The 24,710-nt window shown below is 36.1% G+C and overlaps 3 protein-coding genes across 3 annotated transcripts in view; 1 reads left to right on the top strand and 2 right to left on the bottom strand.

Annotated features, from left to right (window-relative positions):
- The window catches only part of LOC145686391 (putative G-protein coupled receptor CG31760), an 890,751-nt gene that overhangs the window by 214,947 nt on the left and 651,094 nt on the right, over nucleotides 1–24,710 (top strand). The window lies entirely within an intron of this gene.
- On the bottom strand, nucleotides 6,087–8,465 carry LOC145685386 (uncharacterized). Its single transcript, XM_081757779.1, has one exon. It carries the CDS (start codon nucleotides 8,463–8,465, stop codon nucleotides 6,087–6,089), a length of 2,379 nt encoding a protein of 792 aa, XP_081613905.1.
- LOC145685385 (uncharacterized) lies at nucleotides 8,311–19,183 on the bottom strand. Its single transcript, XM_081757777.1, has 6 exons — nucleotides 19,129–19,183; nucleotides 17,180–17,349; nucleotides 15,448–15,735; nucleotides 13,225–13,815; nucleotides 11,974–12,130; nucleotides 8,311–9,052 (listed from the first exon to the last, which is right to left on the bottom strand). Exons 1-6 carry the CDS (start codon nucleotides 19,181–19,183, stop codon nucleotides 8,556–8,558), a joined length of 1,758 nt encoding a protein of 585 aa, XP_081613903.1. The 3' UTR covers nucleotides 8,311–8,555.

Raw genomic sequence — 24,710 nt, 5'->3', positions numbered from 1 at the left:
GTATTTTCTTTTATTTACAGGTGAGCCATGATGGACCGTGAAGTAGATGTCAGGTTGCGACAACGGTCGGTGATGGAGTTCCTCTTCAAGACCGGCGATGACTCTGCCACATCGATTCACAGGAAGTTGCTTCCTGGTTATGGGGAGGACACATTGGATCGCAACAGTATCCAGCGGTGGTTGCAAAAATTTAAAGAAGGCGATATCTCTACTGAACACTCCACGATGCAGTAGACCATCGACGGTAGTGAGTGATGTGAATAATGAGACCATTAATCAAATCATCCAAAATGAGAGATGTGTGACGACACGACAGCTTGCTGAAATGATTGGTTTGTCATTGTTTAGTATGGTATCAGTGGTATAGTCACTAGGGTACAGAAAAATTTTTGCACGTTGTTTGCCTAGATTATTGACAAGAGAAATGAAAAAGATTAGGGAGGATGTGTGCGAGGGACTCATGACGACCTTTACTGAAGAATGGAAACAGTGTTTTGACGGCGTCATTACCCACGATGAAACATGGTTGTTTTTGCCCAAAGCTGAGAGTAAAACACGTCCGAAGGCCCCCCTGCGCGGTAAAACATTTGATAGTCAGAAAGACCTTATTTCGTATGTCAAGCGATGATGTAAAAGTCAATCCCCAGAAGTTTACCAAAGTGCATTTTCATCATGGAAAGAACGTTGGACCAGATGCGTCGCAGTTGATGTAGGCTACATTGAGTAGGCTTAGTGTATAGCTAAATGTTCCAAGTATGTTCACAAAAAATTTTATTCTCCTCCTGTAACAAATAAAAAAATAGAGTCCATTGTGCAAAACTTTTTGAAACCCTTTGTACTACAGACACAAAATTTTGCGCTGCTCTTACACATGGTTCAACAGTTCCAACTACAGTCGAAAGAGTAGATTTAGCACTCTTTCTCATTTATACACTGAGAAAAAATTACGGATAAAAAGTACGTAAATTCAAGTGATTTTTAGGACCTTTCGTAAGAATGACTTTCCAACATTACCGAGAATGTTAATTGTTCTTGTCCGTTCTACGTATATTTTCTCCTTACTTTTCCAGATAAAAATGATGACGTCAGAACTTATTAAAGATATGACGTCATAGTTAATAACAGTAATAATGGAGCGACACCATTACCGGTCATGTTAAAACTCAAGTGGAATGGAAAAATTACAAAACAGGAATGTTATATTTCCAGGTGTTGCTAGACATTTATCGAGGCAAACGTGGAAAAATCACATGAAGGAATGGTGGAAACTCCGTCCGTGACTGCATTTAAATCTGTATGTGGAGTCTTAAGCACTGTATAGTCCAGTTAAATCTGCATTCGCTACTGTGAAAATGCCATGACGAAAGGATACGAATACATGCTTTGACTGTATTGTTGTCCTTATGCATGGACTTTATTACCATAGTATAATGAAAAGCTTGCAATCAGTCAGGGACGAAAGTAATGAAATTAAGACTAAAACCCAATCCCGCAATGTCTTTTCCCATGTGTATAAAGACAATTTCTCCAAGCAGCGTAGTAAAGCTTGCAGTAATTACTGCACAAAAGTACTGATAGAATGTAAACTCCACTACATAGGACTGAAATATACTCCTTCGGAATGAATAATTGTACGTACGCATTTTGAAGAAATTATATTAGTTACTGATCATTTGGATAATTAGTACATCCACTATAGTTCATGTAACAGGAATTCCTGCAAATCATACGTATACTACGGACTTTATGCCATAAAAATTGGTGCTGGAAACATTGCATCTAGGAAATGTATACTTACAGTACGTACAAAATGCATGTTTTCAGGACAAAAAATCCAGGTTCTCCTGATGAAATAAAATTACATAACATGCAATAAGTAATTACTTCCGGACTTTGTGACATACCTTCATGTAAATATGTGCCTTCTGACCGTGGAAAAATAAATGATTTCATGGAAATATCTCTGTATTGTAATGTAGTCATGTACTTCCTACTATTCTTTATACGTATGTTACAACATTGCTTTCCATACTGAAGTTAATGTGAGCAGGATGCTTCAAAACCTTTAAATCATTGAACTGCTTGGAAACCATCAATAGTGTCTTGAATATTGTGCAGGTTAATGACACTATTTAGTTCGGAGAGTAACCTTTTCTTCAAAGTAAATATGTTTAATTTAAAAAAAAGTAATTTTGAAAAACATTGTAAAAATCGATACATTCCTTACTGCAGTTAGAAAGAATATTTGTAAGTACACAAAATTCTGGCCTTTTGACTAGCAACCGGTGCTTTGTATTACATAATTAAGCATTGTATGTACCTAGTTCAAATTATACATACCATTTCAATGCAAATTATGACTTCAAGTAGAATCAACTTCGTCAGGTACACACAATGTTTAATAATGTTATTTAAAGTACTGGTAGCTAGTCAAAAGGCCAGGATTTGGTCTACTTACAAATATTCTTTCTAATTACCCAGTAGAAAAAAACTCGATTTTCATGAATGTTTCTCAAAACTCTTTACCAATTGAAGCACCGAGCCGAACAACGGTATATGTTACATTTTAGTGCTTTCAAGAAAACCTTCCCGTTCTTTCATGCAGGCACGTTTAATTGGCGCTATTTTGCTTCTATTACTCCGATAAATGTCGCTATCTGCTGATTTTTTTCCCCATTGTTCTCCTGAAATATTCTGCAAGTTTTTCTCGTACTTCTCGAAATCTAAAATGTAACGAATGTCGTTGTTCGGCGTTGTGCTTCACACTGCTAATTCTTGACACTGCTAAAGTAAATATATTTTTTTTTTTTAAAGAAAAAAGTCAATTTCCAGCGTCAATATAACATACACAATAATTCGATATCATTGAGGCTTACTAAACAGTTTGATGATTTAAGTTTTGAACCATCCTGTACACATTAGGTTAGGTATGGAATGTAATATTGCAATGTACATATGAAGAATAGAAGGAAGTACGTGGATGTATTACAATATAGAGTTACTTCCATGAAGGAAATTGTTCACCATGGCAAAAGTGCACATATTTACATGAAACATAGTCACAAAATCTTGAAGTGGTTACAGTACATAATGTAAATTTATCTTATCAGTACCTGCTTTTCTGTACAGTCGTGTACAACAGGTGATAATGGGACGGTGCCATGTTCGGGGAGTATGTCGGATGCACGTGTTTCCCATCCAAGGCGGAAAATCGTGTTCCGGGTCATCCTAGCCACATGGGGCTTAGCGTTGTTCTGTAACAGGAGAAAAACTTTGCGATTTAGAAGTGCTGGCTCCACAGTTTTCAGGTTTTCTTGAACACGCCTCAATTGCTAACAGTACACAGTTACATTGATGCTCTGATCAGCTGGTAACAGTTCCAGATGCACGATGCCGCGAGCAGTTCCCCAATCACACAGAAGAATCTTCTGGTGCAGTGCTGGAATCAGCTGTTTGGAACCAGTTCACAGGATGCTAACCAATGATGATAGGACCGTGGAGCTTCGTACAGGACGCACTTCTCATCACATGTAAACACCCTGTCCAAAAAATGGCTCATTCCTCAGACGAGACAGCACAGAAACACAGGTGTTTGCTCGCGTTGCCTTCTGGTCCGGAGTAAAATCATGTGGACCCGTCGACCCAACTTGTAGTACTTCCCAAGCTGATGGAGGTGGTTTCTCCGCCAAGCTGCCGAATGATTTCTCCACTCATACTGAATTGTAGTCCCAGTTCCTCACATGTCTGGCCATTGTTCTCAATTGCTGCCTGAAGATCTTCATTTTGTACATGTGTTGGACTTCCGGCACGTGGTGCATCTTCGAGTGTTTCGTCACCGTCCTTAACTTGTTAAATCACTGCTGCACTCTCCGCGTAGTTATGACATCCTCACCAAAGGCCTGGCATATTTTCTGTCCCGCTGCAGCAGCGTTACAGCATACACGCCCTTATTACGCTCTGTAGAAGACCCATGTTCACTCTGTCCTTATGTAAGTTCACGGTGTAACTGAACTACCACACCGCTAGTATGTTGGATATACCACACCAATAACTGATCTTCGCTTTATCTCCATTGGCATTCAGCTCACGGTGTGAGAGCCAATGAACACAGACCTCCACAAAAAAGCGACAGAACTTTCTTGGTTACCTTTATAGTTAACTGCCTTTTCACCATATGTAAATAGGAGATATATACATATGAATTTAAGAGAGCAATTTATATGTCACTTCACTGCTTTATTTGCAAAACACACACACACACATATATATGTGCAGTAGACAAGTATAGCTTCCATTATCCATCAAACATATGTAACAATCTAAATTTATAAAATATCCAAAACTACACAACACTTCTGTTGCTAACCATGTCAAATGGATGTCTATTTAATCTGTACATAAATACAAATAAACATTGAATAAGCTAGTGGTTTCCATGTGTCTGTACGATGTAAATGGAAGAACACGTGTGCAGCATATAATTTACTGGTGTTTTTTAAATAAAATTTTTTGTGCTTATTTATTTCACATGTATTTTATCATGTCACATCTGCTTTTACAAAGAAAAATACTTTACCAAGAGTCCTTATACATATATATTTGGTGTTTACTCCTCTTCCCTTGGGGCATCTTCTCATAGAACAACAGTACACTTGTATGGTCTTAAATTCTGCTTTAATACTACTGTACGTTTGTCTTAAACACCATTCTGAAACTACTACAATTTTCTCACATTTACACTGAAATGATAATAGTCACTAGATATATTTAATTTTGAATACAGTTGCTTTGTATTGAGGTTATATATTCTCTTGACGACAGTGCAAGACGTTATGAAACAAAGCATTTTCATCATTGAGTTCCTCCTATTGCCCTTATTATGGGCTATCCAAGCACTTAGATGACCTTGTCGATGTTGGTTAACTTTAAACAGTTCAAGTCATCCACTTCTTGACACTGTTGCTGCATATCTACCTACTTGATACTAATTTCAGCCACAATAAATTGTGTTTCACTACAGCAGCAGCCATGCAGTATTTTTCTATTAGTTTTTAACCATTACTGCAGTTTTTTTTTCTTTCTTTTTTTTTGTAAATAAATCACTGTATCAATGAACTTCCAAGAAGTCACAGGTTTAATATAAATTTTACTAAAACGTCGCATTTTTATTATTTACCTGTGTATGCAGTGCATATATCCCCCCTCACCTGAAAGCATTTTCAAAGAGGGCAATTGTCCATCGATCTTTACATTTTGACCTATTTCCAATACTAAAGTCCTGTGATCCTCTTTTTTTTCTTGGCTATAATATTCAGAGTATAGTTTAAGTAAAAGCATTGTAATGAGTTTTAACGATGTTTGTAATTAATTTAAACCACATAGTGAATATTAATTAAAAATGGCTACTTACCATGAATCCTCCCTTGGAAAACCTAAATATTTTTCATATGTTTCGGAACTCGCAGCTTGTTCGGAAGGAACCAGCTACGAGTTCCGAAACGTATGAAAAATATTTAGGCATTCCAAGGGAGGATTCATGGTAAGTAGCCAATCTTTTGTTAATTAAGAATCATCCTCTCTTGCGCTCATATAATTATATAGTGAATATTTTAGGGAAGAAAGAAGATAACCGGATTGCAGTCTATAAATTGGTTAACATGTGAAGATCGATGGAACATTACCTGCTTCGAAAATGCTCTCAGATGAAGGGCGAAATATCAGCAAACTATACACAAGTAAATAATAAAAAAAGCCACTTTTTAGTAGTTTCGAAATAGTAGTAAGTATATAAAGATATACAGTAAGAAACCTTGTAAGAAGGATGATAGAATACACTTAAAATTAATTAACATCGACAAGATCTTCTGTGTGAGTTGACAACCCATGGAAAGGACGATATGACTTCATTAAAATATTGATGCTTAATAATATAAATTACAGGTATGAAATATGATTACTTAGTAACACCATTACATAATTATTCATAAGTATATACTGTATACAGAATGATAACACTGAAAATTTTGAGTTTCTTTTATGTTTACACAACAACCAGTTTACAAGATTCACCAATTTCAAACTGTTTTCTAATCAATTGGCCATCGAAGTGTAATGTATTTTACACCATCAGTCATCACTGTGTAAGTGTGTGGCAGTGGTGTTAACAGCTCATCATACTTTACAAACAGATGGTTATTTGTTACACAGACCTCGTAAGCAAAAACATGTTCATAGAAGGCAATCGTGTCCAAAGCTACACAGGAAAAAATTATATCATCATCATGAATTATAATGTCTTTTACTTGACCAAAAACAGGAAGTCCATTGGATTCATCAATGTCAAGTGCAATTATAGAAGACAAAGAAAAGGTATGGCCCTTCACTTTAACCTTTGTAACAGACATAAGGTCTGCTTCAGAGTGTAATGCATACCTCTGCTTAACCTCTATTGCTGTATCACTGTTAAACCTCCTCTTTTTTCCATGAGAAATGTGATGTGTCAAATTGTTATTAAGAAGTAAGTCATTAACGAGTAATTGATTTCGTATTGCAATTGATTTGCAGACATTTACCCTGCTGTGTGAGACATTAGCCATGAACTTTGAAATTCTATGTCTTGCTTCAAATCTCATGGTCCATATTTGGTTCAGTGGTCCAAATTTTTTCATCATTGCAGGGTAGTGGGTGAGGAAATGAAACTTTGGTTTCAAATGACATTTTGTCAATGAACAGTACATTTCATTGAACTCTGCTATCAAAGTTTGTAGTTGAATCACAGTATCATCATAAACCCTGTTATTTAGAAGTCTTTCTGTAATTTTGCGTAATTGAATATACAACAGCCAAACATAATTGTTAGTGGGTACGTAATATCCCACCAATAGGCCAAAGTACCTCACCAAAATAAGCATTTCGTGAGCTGACGTCTTTATGTTTATGTTCCCCCCATCAATCTGAATACAGTTTGTAGGTTTTGAATTGGAATCTGGACCATAATTAAAGTTAGCAAGGTTCATTTGCAAAGTCTCAATGGTAATTGCTTTACTTTCTTGTACCAAATAATTGACAATGAATGACATTACATAACGACAGCAACCTTCAAACCAATCATGCATTATGTCGACAGCAACATTGTTAAACAGGTCAAACCCTTCAAGGTTTAACCACACACATTTCTCCTTTATGCCAGTCTTAGATACATCATTTACCTGCAACTGATCTTCATATGTCAGAACACTCCTGAGCAAAGTGGGAACCTCTGTGGTTAATTTTTGTAATTCGTTCTTATTTGCATTGCATATCCTGCAACAGTGATTACCAACAAAATTTGAAACAAAACCCAGAATACTGTTCAACCCTAAATTGTCACCAGTTATAGCAGGAACAATGAATTTTACAACACCTTTAAAACAGCTTGTTGATACCTGTACGCCAGTTTTTCTTAGGAAATTCAGTTCATCTATTACCTTTTGAAGCGTAACTGCATTTCCAAATTTTGTTCTGTCAGCTGAATGAAATAAAGATACAAGGAAAATATTCTTCAACTGTGACACATAGTAAGGGGGCAGAAGTGGAAGTGAAAGATATATAGCACCTAATTTATGAATTCCAGCATGTGACCCCAGTGCGTTCCCAATTTCAACATCATCAAAGAAAATAATAACAGGTACTACTAATGTATGTCTTGAGTATTCTTGTGAAGGCTGCATGTTCTTCCATACAGAACCATGAATTATGTTCAAAAGAGGACTGCCATTGTCTTCACAGTTATTCAAATATTGCAAGTAGTTCAATGTTTCACGTATAAATGAGTCCTTACTGAAAAGTTTTTGTAATAATACTCGCAATGGAATCATTTGCATAGTACAAGGAACAGATTCTATGTTGCTACCACAAGCCGTGTGTCTTCTTTCCATGCGTTCCCCAATTAAAACTTCCTGTGGACTAATGTATGTGCCTAAAACCTCAAAATATTGTAAACGCTTGTAATCCGTTTCAAACCCGTTTAGAGGTTCTATTGAGAGAACTTCTTCAAGAGCTAATTGAAACTTACCAGGCAACTCTTCTACACCTGCGTGCTCTAAAACCATTGCTTGTAAAGATCTCTTCACATTGTGACTAAATAAGGATTTCATTCCATCAACCACAACTTGTACATGTGAACGGCTAAAAGTTGGATGTGCATACAGTTTAGAAATGAATTTACTCATATGATCCTCCACTACATTTTGTACTGTATCGTTTGTGACAACTTGACTACTTTTCTCTACAACAGGCTGTGACAAATTACCACGTGACTGCAATACAGTTACATCACTGTCTGCTAACAGTACACTACTACTCCTATTACTACATTGCTTTTTATTTTTATGTACATTGGATATGTGTCTTTGCAGTGATCTATTATATGAAAAATACCTGTAACAACCCTCATATGTACAAGGAAACATGGTACCTCTTGCCATATTTTTGCACACATTTCTTGTATGATATTGAATATCAGATGGACGATTGAAATTCTTTTTACATGCAAAACAGGTAAACATTATGTATCTTTATTGTGGTTCACTTATGCCTAAATCAGACATGAGACACCGAACACCTTGAGTCATTCTATCATGAACTGTTTTAATACCATAAAATCCCCTTTGCATTAACAACCAGACACTTTCTGACTCCTCAGGATACCTAGCACTAGTAGCATGAAAGATTTTGAAACATGTGTCAACAGCGCTTTGTAATGAATTGAATTTGTACAAAGTGTTCTCGACGACGACATAGGAGCATGTAACTGACGTTATGTCCTCACCCACAAGAACAACCAAAGGCTGAAATGTAGCCCCCAGTTTTTGTAGTTTTTCTTTCCTCTGTTGAATTGTGTTCTGCAGGTGACTGTCAGATGTAATGTGTGTGATGAATCCATCACGTATTTCCAATTTTGATGGGCGCCATGTTGTCCTCTTACAGTTCCTCTTGATGGGTACCACAGGTAGCAACAGTGGCAGACAAATCAGAGCAACATTTGTCTTCACGTCAGGTGAAATGTCCTTATCTGAAATCAGTAAATGGTGAATTACATGACAGGTCTCCATATAAGTGAGGTCATTATTATGTACTATCTGTGGCACATAAATGAAAACTTAATTCACTGTTATACGAAAGCAATTAAATAAGATGGAGAGGATGCTGACTCGGTAGTAACTTCAGTTTTACACACTTTACAAGCTGTAGATGTTTTAAAACTTTTTTCAACAGTGCCAATGATATGTCTATGTAATCAGATTTGTGGACTAAGTTCTCTTCCATTCAAGACTTCCTACAAGAAGTTGCAGTGCGTAAACAAAAATAAAGGCCAATTACGCACTACTTTTAAAACCAAAAACATGTCAATATCATTATGTGGCACTTCCCGGTGTGAGGGACGCTTACTATCTACCGATTAAGCTCAATACTTTTGTTTTCTCTCAAACGTCTATATAATAGTTTATACTCTATGTCTTGCAATACTGTAAACTTTGAACTTAAAATGCGATTTTCGGCAAATTCATAATTTTCAATTTAGCTGAAACTTCGTAGAAACACGTTTCATGATGTGTACAACTAAAATCAAGCAAAAGAAAATGTTTGATTTTGCTGTTCATAAATAACATCCGCTTAATAGAGTATCAGAGGAACTGTTCCAAAATTGCCTAATTTTCCCGTTTGCGTTGCGCACATACAATTTGATGTGAGAAGAAATCGTGGCCTAAGACCTTCACATATAAATAATGGTGGCCATAACTAAGAGTGAAAGGCGCGCATTTGATTGACATATTTTTTTGTATATCGCTCAAAAGAGGGGGCGCGCTCCGTTAGGTTTTATGCAAATGAGATTACACATTGAACTCGACAAGCACCATGAATTTCATCGCACTCGAGTGTGCGGAACAGAGAAACAAATCGGGTCAAATTCAAGGGACGTACCATTTCCAATGCTCAGACTGGCTTGATATGAGGCAAACCTCTCGCAAGAGAATGCCGTAGCCATGTGTCGTATTTCCGCTGAATGGTCTTCTTATAGATGAAATAAGTGGAAGCGAATGCTAGTTAGGATTTCGCACATTCTACACCATATCTTTAAAAAAAACATTGTTCGAAGAAACAAAATGATCATTGCACTAGAGTAACACGTGCTATTGAAAGGTACAAAATGATTTATTCATTACCGGAGCTGTAGTACAAGGTTTTCCTTACTCCCAGTACCGCTCAGGCAGTTGAGGTGATTATTATGTACGACGTATTATACAAAAGTACTTGTACATAAGTATGCAAAAGGGTTTAATTGCCGATTTCCTCATCCTCTGACGAATGGTTCATCGATATCGCTCAAGAGCATAGATTCGTCTTCTTGTGGATGTCTTCGGACGTGCTACATTTCTTTGCCCATTCCTAAGTACCAAATAATGAGCATGACATGGGCACAACATCCAACTCTCCATGTTTCATTTGCACATTGACAAAACTATCCTATAATGCAATCGTCCCCACCCGACCAAGATCGCATAAAACGAAAATGCAGTACTTTAACCGATTACTGCGCCTTGAGTGGATATGCGCACGAACAACGTAAGGTGTTTGATTCATATAAAGCCACTCTGAGCATATGACTTTGACCCGATTTGTTTCTCTGTTCCGCAGGCTCGAGTGTGATGAAACTCATAGTGCTTGTAGAGTTCAACGTGTAGTCTCACTTCCATCAACCTTCAACGGAGCACGCCCCTTCTTTTGGGCAATATACAAAATATATGTCAAAAATATGCACGTCTTATGGGCATTTTCATTGTATTGTTGACCCATTTTTGGTCATGTTTCACTGAGCTATGCCCACCAGTGTTTATATGTGAAGGTCTTAGACCACGACCTCTTCCCACACCAAAGTGTATGGGTGCACCGAAAACGGGAAAATTGGGCACTTTTGAAACTGCTCCTTTCCCTCTGGTCCCCTCCAATGATGTTTTAAATGGGTTTGACTAGGGTGACCAGATTCTGACAAGTGAAAAGTAGGACAGAAGCATAATAATAAATGATAGCCTGTGCATCGACAATACGTATCTCTTTGTTTCATTTCACGTTAACCTCAAGGCAATCATTCATTTTTAAGAAATCAACACATCTCCAAATACTTTCATGTCGAAATACAAGATTTTTGAAAGAATTTCAAACAATTTAATGGAGTATCAACAAAAACAATAAAAAAAGGTCACGATTGAACTATAAAGAATTTTCTCTCTGCCTATTCACAACAATGTATTTAGACAAGTAATACTACTGAAAGAAGCGCAAATACTTCACACTGCAAGTCGCAAATAGATGAATCAAATTTATTTGTACTATAATCAAATAATATCATTTGCATTATAATTAATTAGACACATAATTAATACATGCGCTTGTAGTTTATTTTTATGAACGTATAGTGAAACTTCGTTTAGGGCTAAAAACTTACTTTTTAAAATTGATTTTCAGAGTCTGGGATTATTTTAAGACATGACAGAAAAAGACTGGCACGAGGAAACTCCAGTTAAATTGATTGGCGTCACTGCTGTGACTTGAAATAAGTGACCAATCCTGCCTTACCGACATCTCAACAAGACTTTCTCAGTAAAACCAACTGCATTACAAAACAATGGTTTGTCGATTGTTTTATTTTCCTAACAATAATTTTTTGAGCAGTGTTGAAAAAAAAGTTTATCATTCAGAAAAAAAGTGCCTGTGATTCGATATGTTGTGAATAAAGAATGAAACATTAAAGTATTGCAAATAAATTTAATCAGGACTTTTAAAAAAAGGACAAATCTCAATTTTCTAGATGTCTTTGGAACACACAGGAAAGCTATTTGAAAAATAATACTGTACTGCGAAAATCAGTACGCCTGATCACCCTAGGTTTGACTGTATTACAAAAATAAATAGTGCTTGAAGCACTGTACTTACCATGAATAGCACAGATGTACGGTGCTGAAAGAGAATGTATTTCTTTCAAATTTCTTTTCAACTCCAACAAATGCAGAATTTTGTCTTGAAGCAGAACAATTCTGTTAAACAAATTGTCTTCAGTACCAGGGTAAAGGAAGGAGTAGTCCTCCAACAGCTGCAAAAAGAGCAACATTATTAGTAGTGAGGTATCACGATGAAATCTTAAATATGAAACAAGTGTAAAATTTCTCAGTAATGTTCCTACAGGAATGAAACATCAAGTTTTCCTATTCATTTTTCATAATAGTAATTAACGCATTAAAAGATAAGCAACCGATGTGTCAAACATAACAGGAAACGGGCAAACTTTTTTCTTAAAAAAATTAACCATTTCTGTACATTAAAATTACCTGCTTAAGTTTCTATTTTTCTTCAATATTTTGGTAATATACTGGAACCCTTTTCTGGAAGATTGCTACGATCAACATTCAAGTTGTGCAAAGCTCATGTAGGCCATTCTAAGTTCACAATGACTAAAACCAATCAAGTTCACATCCACTAAAAACATATTAACCTTTTGCCATGGTTCTTAAGAAAAATAAATAAATAAAATAAAAAATAAAAGACAAAATTTCACAGCACCAGCAAGCAAGTGCAAGGAGACTTCAATTTTAATCTACAGACATAGTTAATTATTTCTATGTGTCTTTTTTTTAATTCCTCACTTTCAAGTGGTTCAAGTTACCAAATTGGAAAGAGAATGAAGAAAATAAATTACAAAACTCGCATTTTTTACACAATGTTACAATTCAGCAATTTTACATATTCACAAACAACCAAATATAATAAGATGAAAGTAGTGGTCAAGGAAAGTAAAATCTACGTATCAAATCAAGACCACATCGTACCTTTCTCTAGCAGAATACATGATATAAAACTGTAGTATGGAAGGGAGAGAAATAGAATATAAAATACAATTAACATAATGTATATAGCTATTAACAGTCAAAATTTTGATGCAAAAACTTTAACTAAATCTAGCTCTCACAGCTTAAAACTGTGCCTGAGCGCAATTATGGGTGGAGCTGTTTCCTTGTGATAGTGGTCTGTACACATGTAAATCTTACATGTTTTTCCCCACCTCATTATTCGACCTATATGTTTTAATGAGGACAGCGTTGAATTGAAATGAACACGTGTTTTGTGAAAAATGAGACACCTCACTCAGTTGTTAAATACTTTGCAATAGTACAGTAACAGTGCACTTACCAATGTATAACCTTGTGGTGTTTTCAAAACAGGGTACAAGTCAAGGTAAGCACCAACCATCCCAGGCTGTTCCAGGGCTTTCAATCTAGCTTCTGCTGTTGCTCTCCAATTATCGCACACAACATGCCAGGGATCTAGTGACGTTCTGAGCCACTGTAACTTCTCATCTATTACTGGGTCTGGAATGGGTTCTTCAACAATGTCTGTGTCGTCACCTAGTGAAGATGTAGGTGATGCAGAAGAGGACCTTCTACTTGGAATATCTCCTCTCTTTCTTAGAACTCTTCTTCTTGAAATGTAGGCCTCATACAACTTCCCAGAAGCATTGCGTTTTGTTTGGTAGTTCGTGGCTCCAATGTAAGCTGCGTAATACACAGATGGTGATTCTTTCCCAAAAATGGTTGCTATTTCATGTGCCCAGCGTGTAAATTCACCTCGTGTTATTAGCCGTGTCGGATTTTCTTCTAACTCATGCTTTACTATAAGTCGTGCTAAATTACACCTTGAAGCATTATCTAGTAAACCATTGTTCTTTTCTCCTTTAGCAAGAATGGCTTTTCCATCCAGTGTGCATTGCAATATAGTAAGCACCTGCAAGCAACGAAAGCATTATGAACAAGGATATCCATGAAGTCCCTAATGAAAGAAAACGAAAACAAATATATTTCATGGCTTGCATCTCCATTTGAAAACCTAATCACAGCAAGATTTGAGAAAGTATACACTGACCTCACATTTTCTGATTCATAAGCGTATTATTTTTATCTTTTTATTTCACTGTAGTTTGCATTTTCCTCTTACATTGTAAAGTGAACCTTCAAAACTTTTAATGAAATATAAATGTAGTGCAAATGTAGAGAATGAAAATGAATTATCAGTAAAAACAAGGTATAATTTCCCTTAAGGTTTCTTACACGAGTCCTCCAACTTGAAGTGTTACCTAAAATTACCTGAACTGAAGAGAATGTACATAGGGAAAACATGAGCATGAATATCTGATTATAATATCAGAGTGACTAATCAGAAACGCAAAATCACAATCAGGGTCTTTTGGGGAGAGTTTGTCCACAGGAAAAAGTCCCTGTATGTTCCATTATCCCACATTAATAGTACAATACAAGAAGGGATTCGACAAAACATTTCTTAAATAGCAGCAAGAGAGTGTATCTGAAAATAAAAAAAGATATGTACTTTTACCCCGATTCTTTACCAAATGTTTATTTCATTTATAGTAAACGAGGTTTCACAGAAAATTACTGTAGATTTTTTATGTTTAGATTAAATTATCATAAACGAAAACAAAATTCTGTAGTAAATTGGTCCCAAACTGTTGAAGTAAAAAGACCATTTCGTATAGCTATTACATATAGAACTCTCAACCCTCATATATACATCTGGAATTTCTAAGTAGTTCGCTTGTTCACTCAACAACGCAGATTTTCAGCCAAGCATGCTTCATCCACAGGTGGATCGACGCTGGTGGATTTCACTACACAGATTTTCATTTCAGTGTTACAGCAACTACGTTTTCTACTTTTCTCTCATGTTCACAATCTCAACCAAGTAGCTATAACAATATGTTTTGTATTTTATCTAGGTGCTCAACGTATTTGTAAACGTGAGAAAAAACTATACTGTAGTTCGTGTAAACCTTATGAAATCCACCTGTTGTAGTATTTCATGGATTCAGCTGACGACGAAGCACGCTTGGCTTTGAAACCTGGCTAGTGGCATGAAGTAACAGTGTAACTACTTGCAAATTCCAGCTGTATACAGAATGGGGTAAGGATAAAATGTCTGGTTATCGAAATGAGTGCAATTTTAAAAATTTGCTTAAGAAACTGTAATACCCTTTCCTTTATGATCTCAATTATAAAAATGAATGTGAAATCCTTCTCCCAAATCTTTAAAATTCACATTATACACATGCTACCAAAATGTGTTGTACTTTACTTATAAACTTATAAGATCCCATTTATGATTTCTTTGTATCAAGAAGGAACATGGATTGATAAATACAATATACAACCTAACATGTACGGAAAATTGTCATTTGGACATAAATCCACGTTCACACAGAAGAGGCATGCAAACAATTTTAAAAATGTTACATTCACAAAGCCATATTGATGTATTTCCCTTGAGCGATGATTGCTTTATTCAGTCCCATAAACATTCATGATTAAAACCTGTAGACATTTATTCCATTAAACCAAAACTTACATGATTTCCCTCTGATTCGCTGTGCCTGATTTGCTTTTCGCCTTCCACTGAGTGAGTGCAAGAAGTTGAACTGGAATTGGAAGGAAGAGACTGAATGTCAGAAGTATTTTGTCTGTTTTCTTCCTGCTGGTGTTCCTCTCGTAAATCTGCGGATGTTCCAGGAGTTTCTTCTAATCTATCTCTCTCTATTGCATTGAATGTTGATTTCCTTCCTTCACACCAAGAACTGTTTCCAAACGATATTGGCGTTGTTAAGTCAAGAAGCAACCTATCTGCTTCTTCCTGCAACTGAGTACAAACCTTAAAATGACTCACAAGAAGCATGAGTATTTAATAAACATGTGAATGCCATTTGCTAAAACACTACAAAGGACATGACTAATTTCTTAAGTACCACGTCAGACAAGAAGGAAACAAAAATGTGAGCAAACATATACTTGTGTTAAAGGAGGTACTATAATTCTAACTACTTGTCAATTTTCATAATGCGGCTCATACCAGGTACCACGGAAGGACCATTTTGCTGATATTAACGCATCTGATCAGCATTAGCAATGGCCAATGCAGATATGGATGCTTGCAATACTGATGGATGTTTGTGGAAAACTGAAGTGTGGGCAGTGATAAAGTCTGTTTGGCAAATCCATCAATGGTATATATCCATATCTAATGGTAGACATGGATCGTCAAATCAATAATATCGGTGTCGATAGCTAAGATTTCAAGAAGTATCAGAATGGTTGATACCTGACTTCAAAGGTATGTGGTATCAGTTAAAAACACAATTTAACAATACTAGTCCAAAACATTGATTTTTTTTTAAAGAGATCAATACACTTTTACACTCTAACATTTATTGAAACTAGTAATCCTTTGCAATATAATGCAAGACCAATGTTAACGACACTCTTGGCAACAGTATGACACTATTAACATTTAATAGTGTTTTAAAAAAGGGAAAGAGGAAGATCATTACATCTCTGAAAAGTAATAGAGAGAAATGATTGTCTGAAATGAGCTAATTATAATATCTCTCTCTTTTTTACAAGTTTAAAGTCTTTCATTTCCTACGGAAGCAATGCTCTTATGAATCGCAAGAAGAAGAATTGCATCATCAACTTGCCAGTTTTTGTGTAACAACTTAAAGCAACTATTATGTGAAATTTATCAGCGTAGGAGTACAGGAATTGGATTGGCTAATAGTAACATTCAATGGTGTTGGTATTGGCAAAATTAAGGTTAAATGGTATTAGCTGGGTTTCAATACCGCCATACAGGCACATTATTGCTATTGATCTATCACCAATTCTAGGGATGTATAGTTTTGTACACTTCACATCTAACAGATATTAGAAACATTTGTGGACGTTGACGCAAGAGAGCACACAGTCTATGATTTTCATAACATGAATGCGAAAGAGGAACTAAAAAATTGTTCTGGTTTGTATGTCTGCCTGAAAAAAAAAAGCACATTTTATTTATACTTATAACTTCTGTGGTTAACATGCATGATCACAAATAGTGGTGTTCACAGATTGCGCATTGAATTAAGCAAAATGCCTTCATCTTGAAAGAAGTCTGTCATACCTACTGTGTAGTTGAAACAGGTCACATCTACTTCCCGACTTCCATGTTAACGAGTCTATTTCTACTTTACAGTACGTGAACTACTGACAAATATAACATGAGGATTCCACTTATGATGTGTAGCTGACACACAAGAATAACCTACCCTCCTGTTTTCATCTGCTTTCTGAAGATCCTGTTTCCAAGATTTCCAGTTAACCTTGAATTTTACTCTTGGCCCTGCCTGAGGTATTAGCTGTTCGATGTCTCTATCCTCTAAGTGTTGAAGTGCAAAAAAATCTACACCATTCTCTGGAAAAGAAAGATACTTAGCCTCTTAAAGCACTGTTCAGGTTGTTTCTGACCCTCATTCTCTGCACCTACTTGTAGAAGCATCTTACATTACGTACTATTTTTCCTACACAAATGCAGAATGAGCAAATGTAATCATAATATTAACCATTTATACACTGCAATAGAGGTGGTGAAAGGGTAATTCAAAATATGACATTAACTGAAGAAATGCAACACCATAATGAAATTTATGGAATGGAAATAAAAATGTAACTTCATTCCACATTACATCAAAATAAACTCTGCAGTTCATTACTAAAAATGATAACCTATATTCTCGTGAACAAAAGAATTCATACAATGATAAACTTGCTTAGAGTTTTTATTTATACGTTTCAAAACTTCTAAGATTGTTGTGAGTAGGTAGGGTGCTTTCATGCGGTGAAAAACTTTGGCATATATACACATGATTGTGCCTAGTAATTTAACAATGTCATCTTTTCCCTTGTGTATTTTTATCTCAGCAATGTGATTTGTTATATTCTGTATTTTTCCACTAACGAAAGTCGAATCAAAATATAATCTTATGGAGCCCTTTTTACGTGTTGGCCCAATCTGCGAAACTATGCTTAAGAAAGGTACAAATCAACGAACATACGTTGAGGAAGACGACACTGCCCTAATGCATATGCTGAGGATCTTTACAGCATGACAACAGACAACTTCTGCTTCCTTTTGTTGATTAACGTTTCCATCCACTGTATGCGGAGCTTTGTGTTTATCAACTTGAAATACCTTCTTTTTAATGAGAGGGATATTAAACTTAGCGTAACCTACTCACTTTTGCTACATTTTTCCTGTTTATTGAGAGTGCTCACCATAGCAAAATTACACTACCGCAAACTTTAGAGTTTTTTCTGCCATATCTTCGAATAAAAAAAAATCAAAAAGCAAAGATTCAAATCACTAGACAATCTGATTTTGCATGTGACACCCTACCATAATTCATGTATTTGCTTGTGGTGTGCTGCTATTTACAGAACCTTCAAAAAAATGCTAAATTTACCGACAGTTGCAAATCGAAAGCTGATATATGAGTCGTAATAACAATATCACATGAAAATTAATATTGTCTAGTGCAGTACTTCTTTGCTTTTTGAATATTTTTATTTGTTTTGAAGATATTACAGAAAATTTCTAAAATTTTCGGTGGTGAAGACACTTAAGGTTTGGAGTATATGAGCGGAATCAACCCGCAATTAATGCTGACAGAGAGCGGCGGCAACCACGCGTTAACCAAGCATTGTCAACGCCTCTGGGCGCGATAACGCTGGCTTATTGGATCAATGGCTATAACACTGGATGGACTATATGAGCGTTAATAACGCTGCAGCGTTAGTGCTGAGGATCTCAATTTTCTTAGCAAATAAATAAATTGAACTTCTGTAATGATTTACTAAAAATATGTTGCTTAATCAGTGCCAGATTTACGTATAAAAGCAAAACGAGCTACGGCTTATGACCCCATTATCTTGCCCCCATTCCCGCAAAAAGTTACACGTATGCGAACTGCCTTATATATAAGTAAAAATTTCTGTGCCAGTTCGCCATAACAACAACAATCATCTTTATCAAAACAATTCTTAATGTTTACGTAATAACCTCCAATACCTAAGCTGAGGGTTTGGTTGGATAAGCACACTTACACTCAGATCTCCCCCCTTGCACGCAATGCTCAAACTCTTAAGACACTAGGTTGCATGTCATGCTGAATGCTTGGAACAATACATAGTTCAAAATTTCAAAGTCAGACGCACTCACCAATCCAAAAATGATTGCCAGTGTCACTTACACACAAGTTATGAGCCTCCCCCATCTCGCTCGCGGCCTTTGGTTTGACAAAGAAACAGATTACACCAGAGCATAAGATTTCAAAATCAGACAGTTAGATTCAGAATATATTCACATATAATCCTACATCTACATTTACTTATTTACTGTACTGAAAAGAAAAGCACTTAGGTGGCCAGTGATAACAGCATCTCGTGCAAATATGTATTTTTAAAAATATATTTTATGTATTTACTTATTTTATTTATTGACATTAGGGAGCCGCGGTGGCTCAGTGGTAGAGCGTTCACCTCTGGTGCTTCGGGTCCCGGGATCGATCCCAGCCCCCGCCAAGAGAAAAGGTGTACAAACACCGTGTGCGTGGGTTTTCTCGGGGTTCTCCCGTTTCGTCCCACTTTCTTCATTCCATCATTTCATTAATCTCTCATCATCACAGTCTCCTTTAGCCTAACCGGCATAAGCGTGGGACGTAAAACTCAAAAGATTTCATTTCATTTTTCGTTTTCTATTTACATTGTGACGTCATTGGTTAATCTATTCTAGGCAATGAGCTGTCCCCCAAGATGGGAAAGGAAGGGTGAATTACAACGTTGTGAAGACTTCACTTTCCATGTGCGTCGTGAAGACTACACATTTCGTGTTTTCTCTCAGTCAGTGACAATTAGTTTCGTGCCAACTAGAAACTGCGCAGCACTTTAAGTTTAGGCAGAAACCATTCCTGGTGAACGCTGGTCCCCAGTTTAGAAAATGAACTCCGTGGAGCATAATGTATGAACTGGATTGTGAAGCATGCCGTAGTGTATCCATGAATAGAGACGCAAGTAGGCTATAGCGTCCTTCAATATCCAGTTCATATATTATGCAGTGGGGAGTCCATTTTCTATACATAAATAAACTTTATCGCAAATGTCACTTACACCCCTTTGTCTCTCGCTGCCTCAAATCGATTTCTCCCGTTCGATAACGGGCGTATTTCTTTTAGCTAGTTAGGATTAAAAGTTTCTGGTTCAATTTTGATGTATTCAATGCCTCGTAGAGTTGATGCTATAATTAAATCAATGGTTATCCTACAAACTACTGAAATAAATTATGGAAGCGGCAACATTGAAATACTTTATAAAACGCTACTGTTCTACTACTGCATTTTGTACTCAATGGCACATAGCTTTCTAAATGTAGTCACTAGAATCAATACATACATTGAGGAGAATAGCGCATATTAAATTACAAGGTTGAATTCGAATAAACTATCCCATTGAATGTACAGAAAAACGAAATCCTTTCATTATCTCCTACAAGTGCAGGGAGATACCGACGTTTGTACAAAGAAAAGAAAATGAAATGAAATGAAATCTTTCAGTTTTACGTCCCACGGTTATGCCGGTTAGGCTAAAGGAGACGGTGATGATGAGTAATGAATGAAATGGTGGAATGAAGAAAGTGGGAGGAAACTGGAGAACCCCAAGGAAACCCACGAACATGGTGTTTGTCCACCACAAAGTCCACACGGCGCGAGCTGGGATTGAACCAGGGACCTCAAGCACCGGAGGTGAATGCTCTCCACTGACCCAAAACGCCCTCCATCATTTGAAAAGAGTAATTCCGTAAAATTACCGTAACTAATCCACTGAAACAAAGGAAAATGTGAATTTAGCTGAAAGAATCATGTGTGTGTGTAATTTGAATGGGGCACAAACACCGGGGTTTACTCGAGCAGACAGATCTACCAAACAGAAAACATAGGTAAAATACGATGGTAAAATTCTTCTTTTTCTGTGAAGATCTGAGAGTGTGAATAGAAGTAATTACTGTCAATGCACAGCATATTGAAATGAATTTTGAGCGGTTGTGAAAGAATTGTATGTGTGTGCGTCTGTGCGCTATTCCACTATCCTTGTTTATGCGTATATCCGCATCGTTGATGCGCCTGGTCCATACGAGTGCATTCCTCGCTCCCGCTCGGACCCTTGCTGCACTCCTGCCCTGACCCGGTTAGATAGCCTTCGTGCTTTTTAGTGGCCACCTAGCACAAGTTGGTTCATGTTTTATCCCCTGTACTTGTTGTCATACATCAACATTGTATTTATACTGAGCAGCAGGGTTGGCTGGTTTAAACCAGCTGTTTAAAAAAAAAACTGGTTTAAACCAAAAAACGAAAAATGTTCGTAAAAGTGTAACTATTCGTAAAATCTTGATGAACACACATTTGTGAACACAAGTGTGCGTATCACTTTTCACTCCCATATATTATTCGTACTATATTCAGACCTAAACACCCCATTCTTTACTCAAAGAGATTATATTACAAAAGGAACTTTTTTTATGTAACTTTATGGATGTTTCTTTTGTGATTTTTTTTATAGTTTGTTATTATTGTTATGCAACCAAAGGGAAATTCAAAACATTGTATCGTTTTAATAGTGTTTACTATTAATAAAATACATCGAAATGCTGTACTTTTTTGGGGAGGGGGTCATACAAACCCCACGAGAGGCAATGATTGCAATAACAAGAATATTTGGTAACTATTTATGTATAAATGGGTCAGAGCCAAAGTGGACTCAAATAATTCGTATCTTTATTCACTTTCCTTACTGATATATAAAGTAACTCGTTATATTTCTTTAACTTGGTTAATAAATGAACTGAGTTGGACTAAATTAGTTTTCTGTACTCCGTAGTACTTTGAAATTGTATCCTCGTCGCCATAAGTGCCTTTACATCGCAGTGACGGGTATGTGACCGCGCAGTACTCCAAGGAAGGAATGGTTGTATAAGAATTTTTGATTAATTTTGAAGAGTTTTTATTTTGACTAGGGAATTAACATAGGTATAGGGAGTAAAGACACAGATTTGAAGCATCAGTGCACGAAAAGATTCGTATTCTCAGTTTTTCTATTTATTGTTTTATATGTTAAGTTAAACACCACAATATGTATCACTGATATCGCAGATCGTATTATTTTGTAAAATCGTGTCTGTAACCTATTGTCAAAACATTCATCTCAAGACATGATGTAGAGAAAAGAGAAAGAGATAAGACATCTGTAATATATGTATAATTACTCAATAAGTAATTATAAGTAAATTAGACTCAATAAGTAATTGTAGAAATTAGTTAAAGGACACGTAAGAGAGCGAAAAGGAGGTCTAGAAGTCTGAACTTTTTAGAAACGTCCTAGATAGGTGAAAATATAGTTAAAAATTTCAAAAGGTATCATGTAATTTATCTTTCTTTTCTTATATCCTAGTATACTTTTTTCTTTCACATCCAAACATCTCTATTCAGAATTACGAGATGTTTGTGAAGAGAGGTGAAGAGAGAAACATTTCCATCTCAAGAATTATATCAGAAAAAAATCTTTTGGCTTAGGCGAGATTCGAACTCGTAACCCTTGAATCCATAAGTCTGCGCTCTACCGATTGAGCTAACAATTGCTGTTGCAAAAGCCTGATTTCTACAACTATCGGTTGCTAAATGGTGTGTATTAACGAAATTGGCCGAGATAATTGCTTCATATAGCTATTGCAATAATAATAATAATAATAATAATAATAATAATAATAATAATAATAATAATAATAATAATAATAATAATAATAATAATAATAATAATAATAATAAAGAAAATGAACAGAATTTAAAAAGTCGCATTGTTAAAAGTTTGGTGTGCGAAGTTAGTCCTAATATGAGATTTTATTAATTATATATAATAAATGTAAGCGTGGTTTATTCGTGCGTGCTATTCAAACTGCGCAACTCATAAGGGTTGTACGCGTATGGTACAGTAGTCTTGCGTCCTCCAACCGTGAAGAAAGATTCGGTTTTGAACCTATGCGTGTCCTAAGAGGAAGGAGAAGATTCAAAGAAAGAAAAGTGGTTTAGAAATTATGCAAAAATAGAATATCTCACGAGGTGAGGTGATATAGAGTTCAGCGTGTCTTTCAGCTGTGACTCTATACAAGATGTGCATCTACGACTTAACGTGGAACCCGAACCACACGACTCCTGCCGGGAATCGAAACCCATATTATCTCTAGCTCTATCATGAGAGACACACAAGGGCGCCCATATTGTGGTTTTCAAAGGGGGCAAGTATAAGCGACATTTCAAATATAGTTCCAAATTTTGGGGTAAATATTCAAACAATTTTTGGGTTTTCGATCTTGCAAAGTATAATTTCCTCTAGAGGGGGCAATCGTTCCGTCTTACTCCCTTAATGGGCGCCCCTGGAGACACAGGGACATGCAAAAATAATCGAAAATAAAGGATATTAATGTTAAATCCATAGTTTTTGAGTACATGAATTATGAAACCTTCTATATCGTTCACATCAAAGTTTAGCATTATCGGCATGGAGGTTTAATGGGAGGGGTGAAAATTTAATAATTCTTAATTGAAAGATATGAGTGTCTATTCAATAGTTTTCGGGGTTGCTGAAATTAATAATTACACTCCAGATACCATTAAAGCCCAAAGCTTTACTCTTTCGTTAGCAGGAAGGTTATTCATTTACTTAACTCAGGAGACCTTAAAGTTAAGGATATGAAACTCGATGCATATTTTTCTAATTCAAAATTATTAGATACGTATTTTAGCTTAGACTTCTAAGGAGGGGAAGGGCCAATTTATGCAATGATTTCCTTCACATTCGAATAAAATACTGTTCCATTATATTGCGAAAACTCATTTCGAGTAGTGTCATTGTTTTCCGTATTTGTTTAGACCCCTACTCATTTATAACAGAACCTCACTTTTCCTGTAACACCTAAGCAAGCACTTAGTAAAGTAAATGCCATTAAAATCTATATTCATAGGACAGTGGTGCAAATGCAGTTGAGCTCTTCGGCAATCTTTAGCATGGAAAGAGAAAAAAGCCACCACATTGATATTGGAAAAGTAGCTAATGAATTCCTCCCCGAGAAAGGTCACCCGCACATTTATTTTACAGATGGTGGTTTATAGCTATACGTAAGATTGTTGAAATTGCTCCATAGTTGTGGGGGCGAGACACTGAAGCCATCCGTAATAAGGGGGCAAGTGGCATGTAAAAGTACTCAATATGAACAATATTAATATCGAAATCGTTATGGTATTAGATTTCGTGATCGCAGATGAATAGTGACGCTGTCGATGTTGCTTAAGTTCAAGTTAAGCCTTGGTTGGCATGGAGGTCAGAGTGGGAGGGTGACAGGCAAATAAATAAATAAATAAAATAAAATAAAATCGAAAACATCCTTTATTTTTGTCGAATATATATTTTTCGGGATCTCTGACATAAACGGTAATATTCCAGATGTGGTATATGACCAAGGTTGGCCCCATTCGCATGCGGTTTCAGAGGAGAGAACCGGTGAAGATTTCAGAACAGTTCCTCATGTTCCTCATGTTGCATCGTACGTTCAACTGTACTTTTTTCTGAATCAAAACTTTCTCTCTCTCTCTCTCTCTCTCTCTCTCTCTCTCTCACTCTCTCTCTCTCTCTCTCTCTCTCTCTATATATATATATATATATATATATATATATATATATATATATATATATATATCA

This window comes from Thermobia domestica, chromosome 5, assembly GCF_964235325.1.
Source record: "Thermobia domestica chromosome 5, izTheDome1.hap1.1, whole genome shotgun sequence".
NCBI classification, from domain to species: Eukaryota; Metazoa; Arthropoda; class Insecta; order Zygentoma; family Lepismatidae; genus Thermobia; species Thermobia domestica.
The sequence above is the reverse complement of the archived record's forward strand: the minus strand, read 5'-3'. Positions and strand labels throughout refer to the sequence as shown.

Excerpts from the sequence above, each read along its gene's own strand:
- LOC145685386 (XM_081757779.1), bottom strand. The coding sequence starts at position 8,465 with ATGGCAAGAGGTACCATGTTTCCTTGTACATATGAGGGTTGTTACAGG.
- LOC145685385 (XM_081757777.1), bottom strand. The coding sequence starts at position 19,183 with ATGGGGGAGGCTCATAACTTGTGTGTAAGTGACACTGGCAATCATTTT. Across the intron at positions 15,736-17,179 it reads AAGCAGATGAAAACAGGAGG|TTGCAGGAAGAAGCAGATAG; the intron begins GTAGGTTATTCT and ends GTTTGTACTCAG. Across the intron at positions 9,053-11,973 it reads GTACATCTGTGCTATTCATG|ATAAGGACATTTCACCTGAC; the intron begins GTAAGTACAGTG and ends TACTGATTTCAG.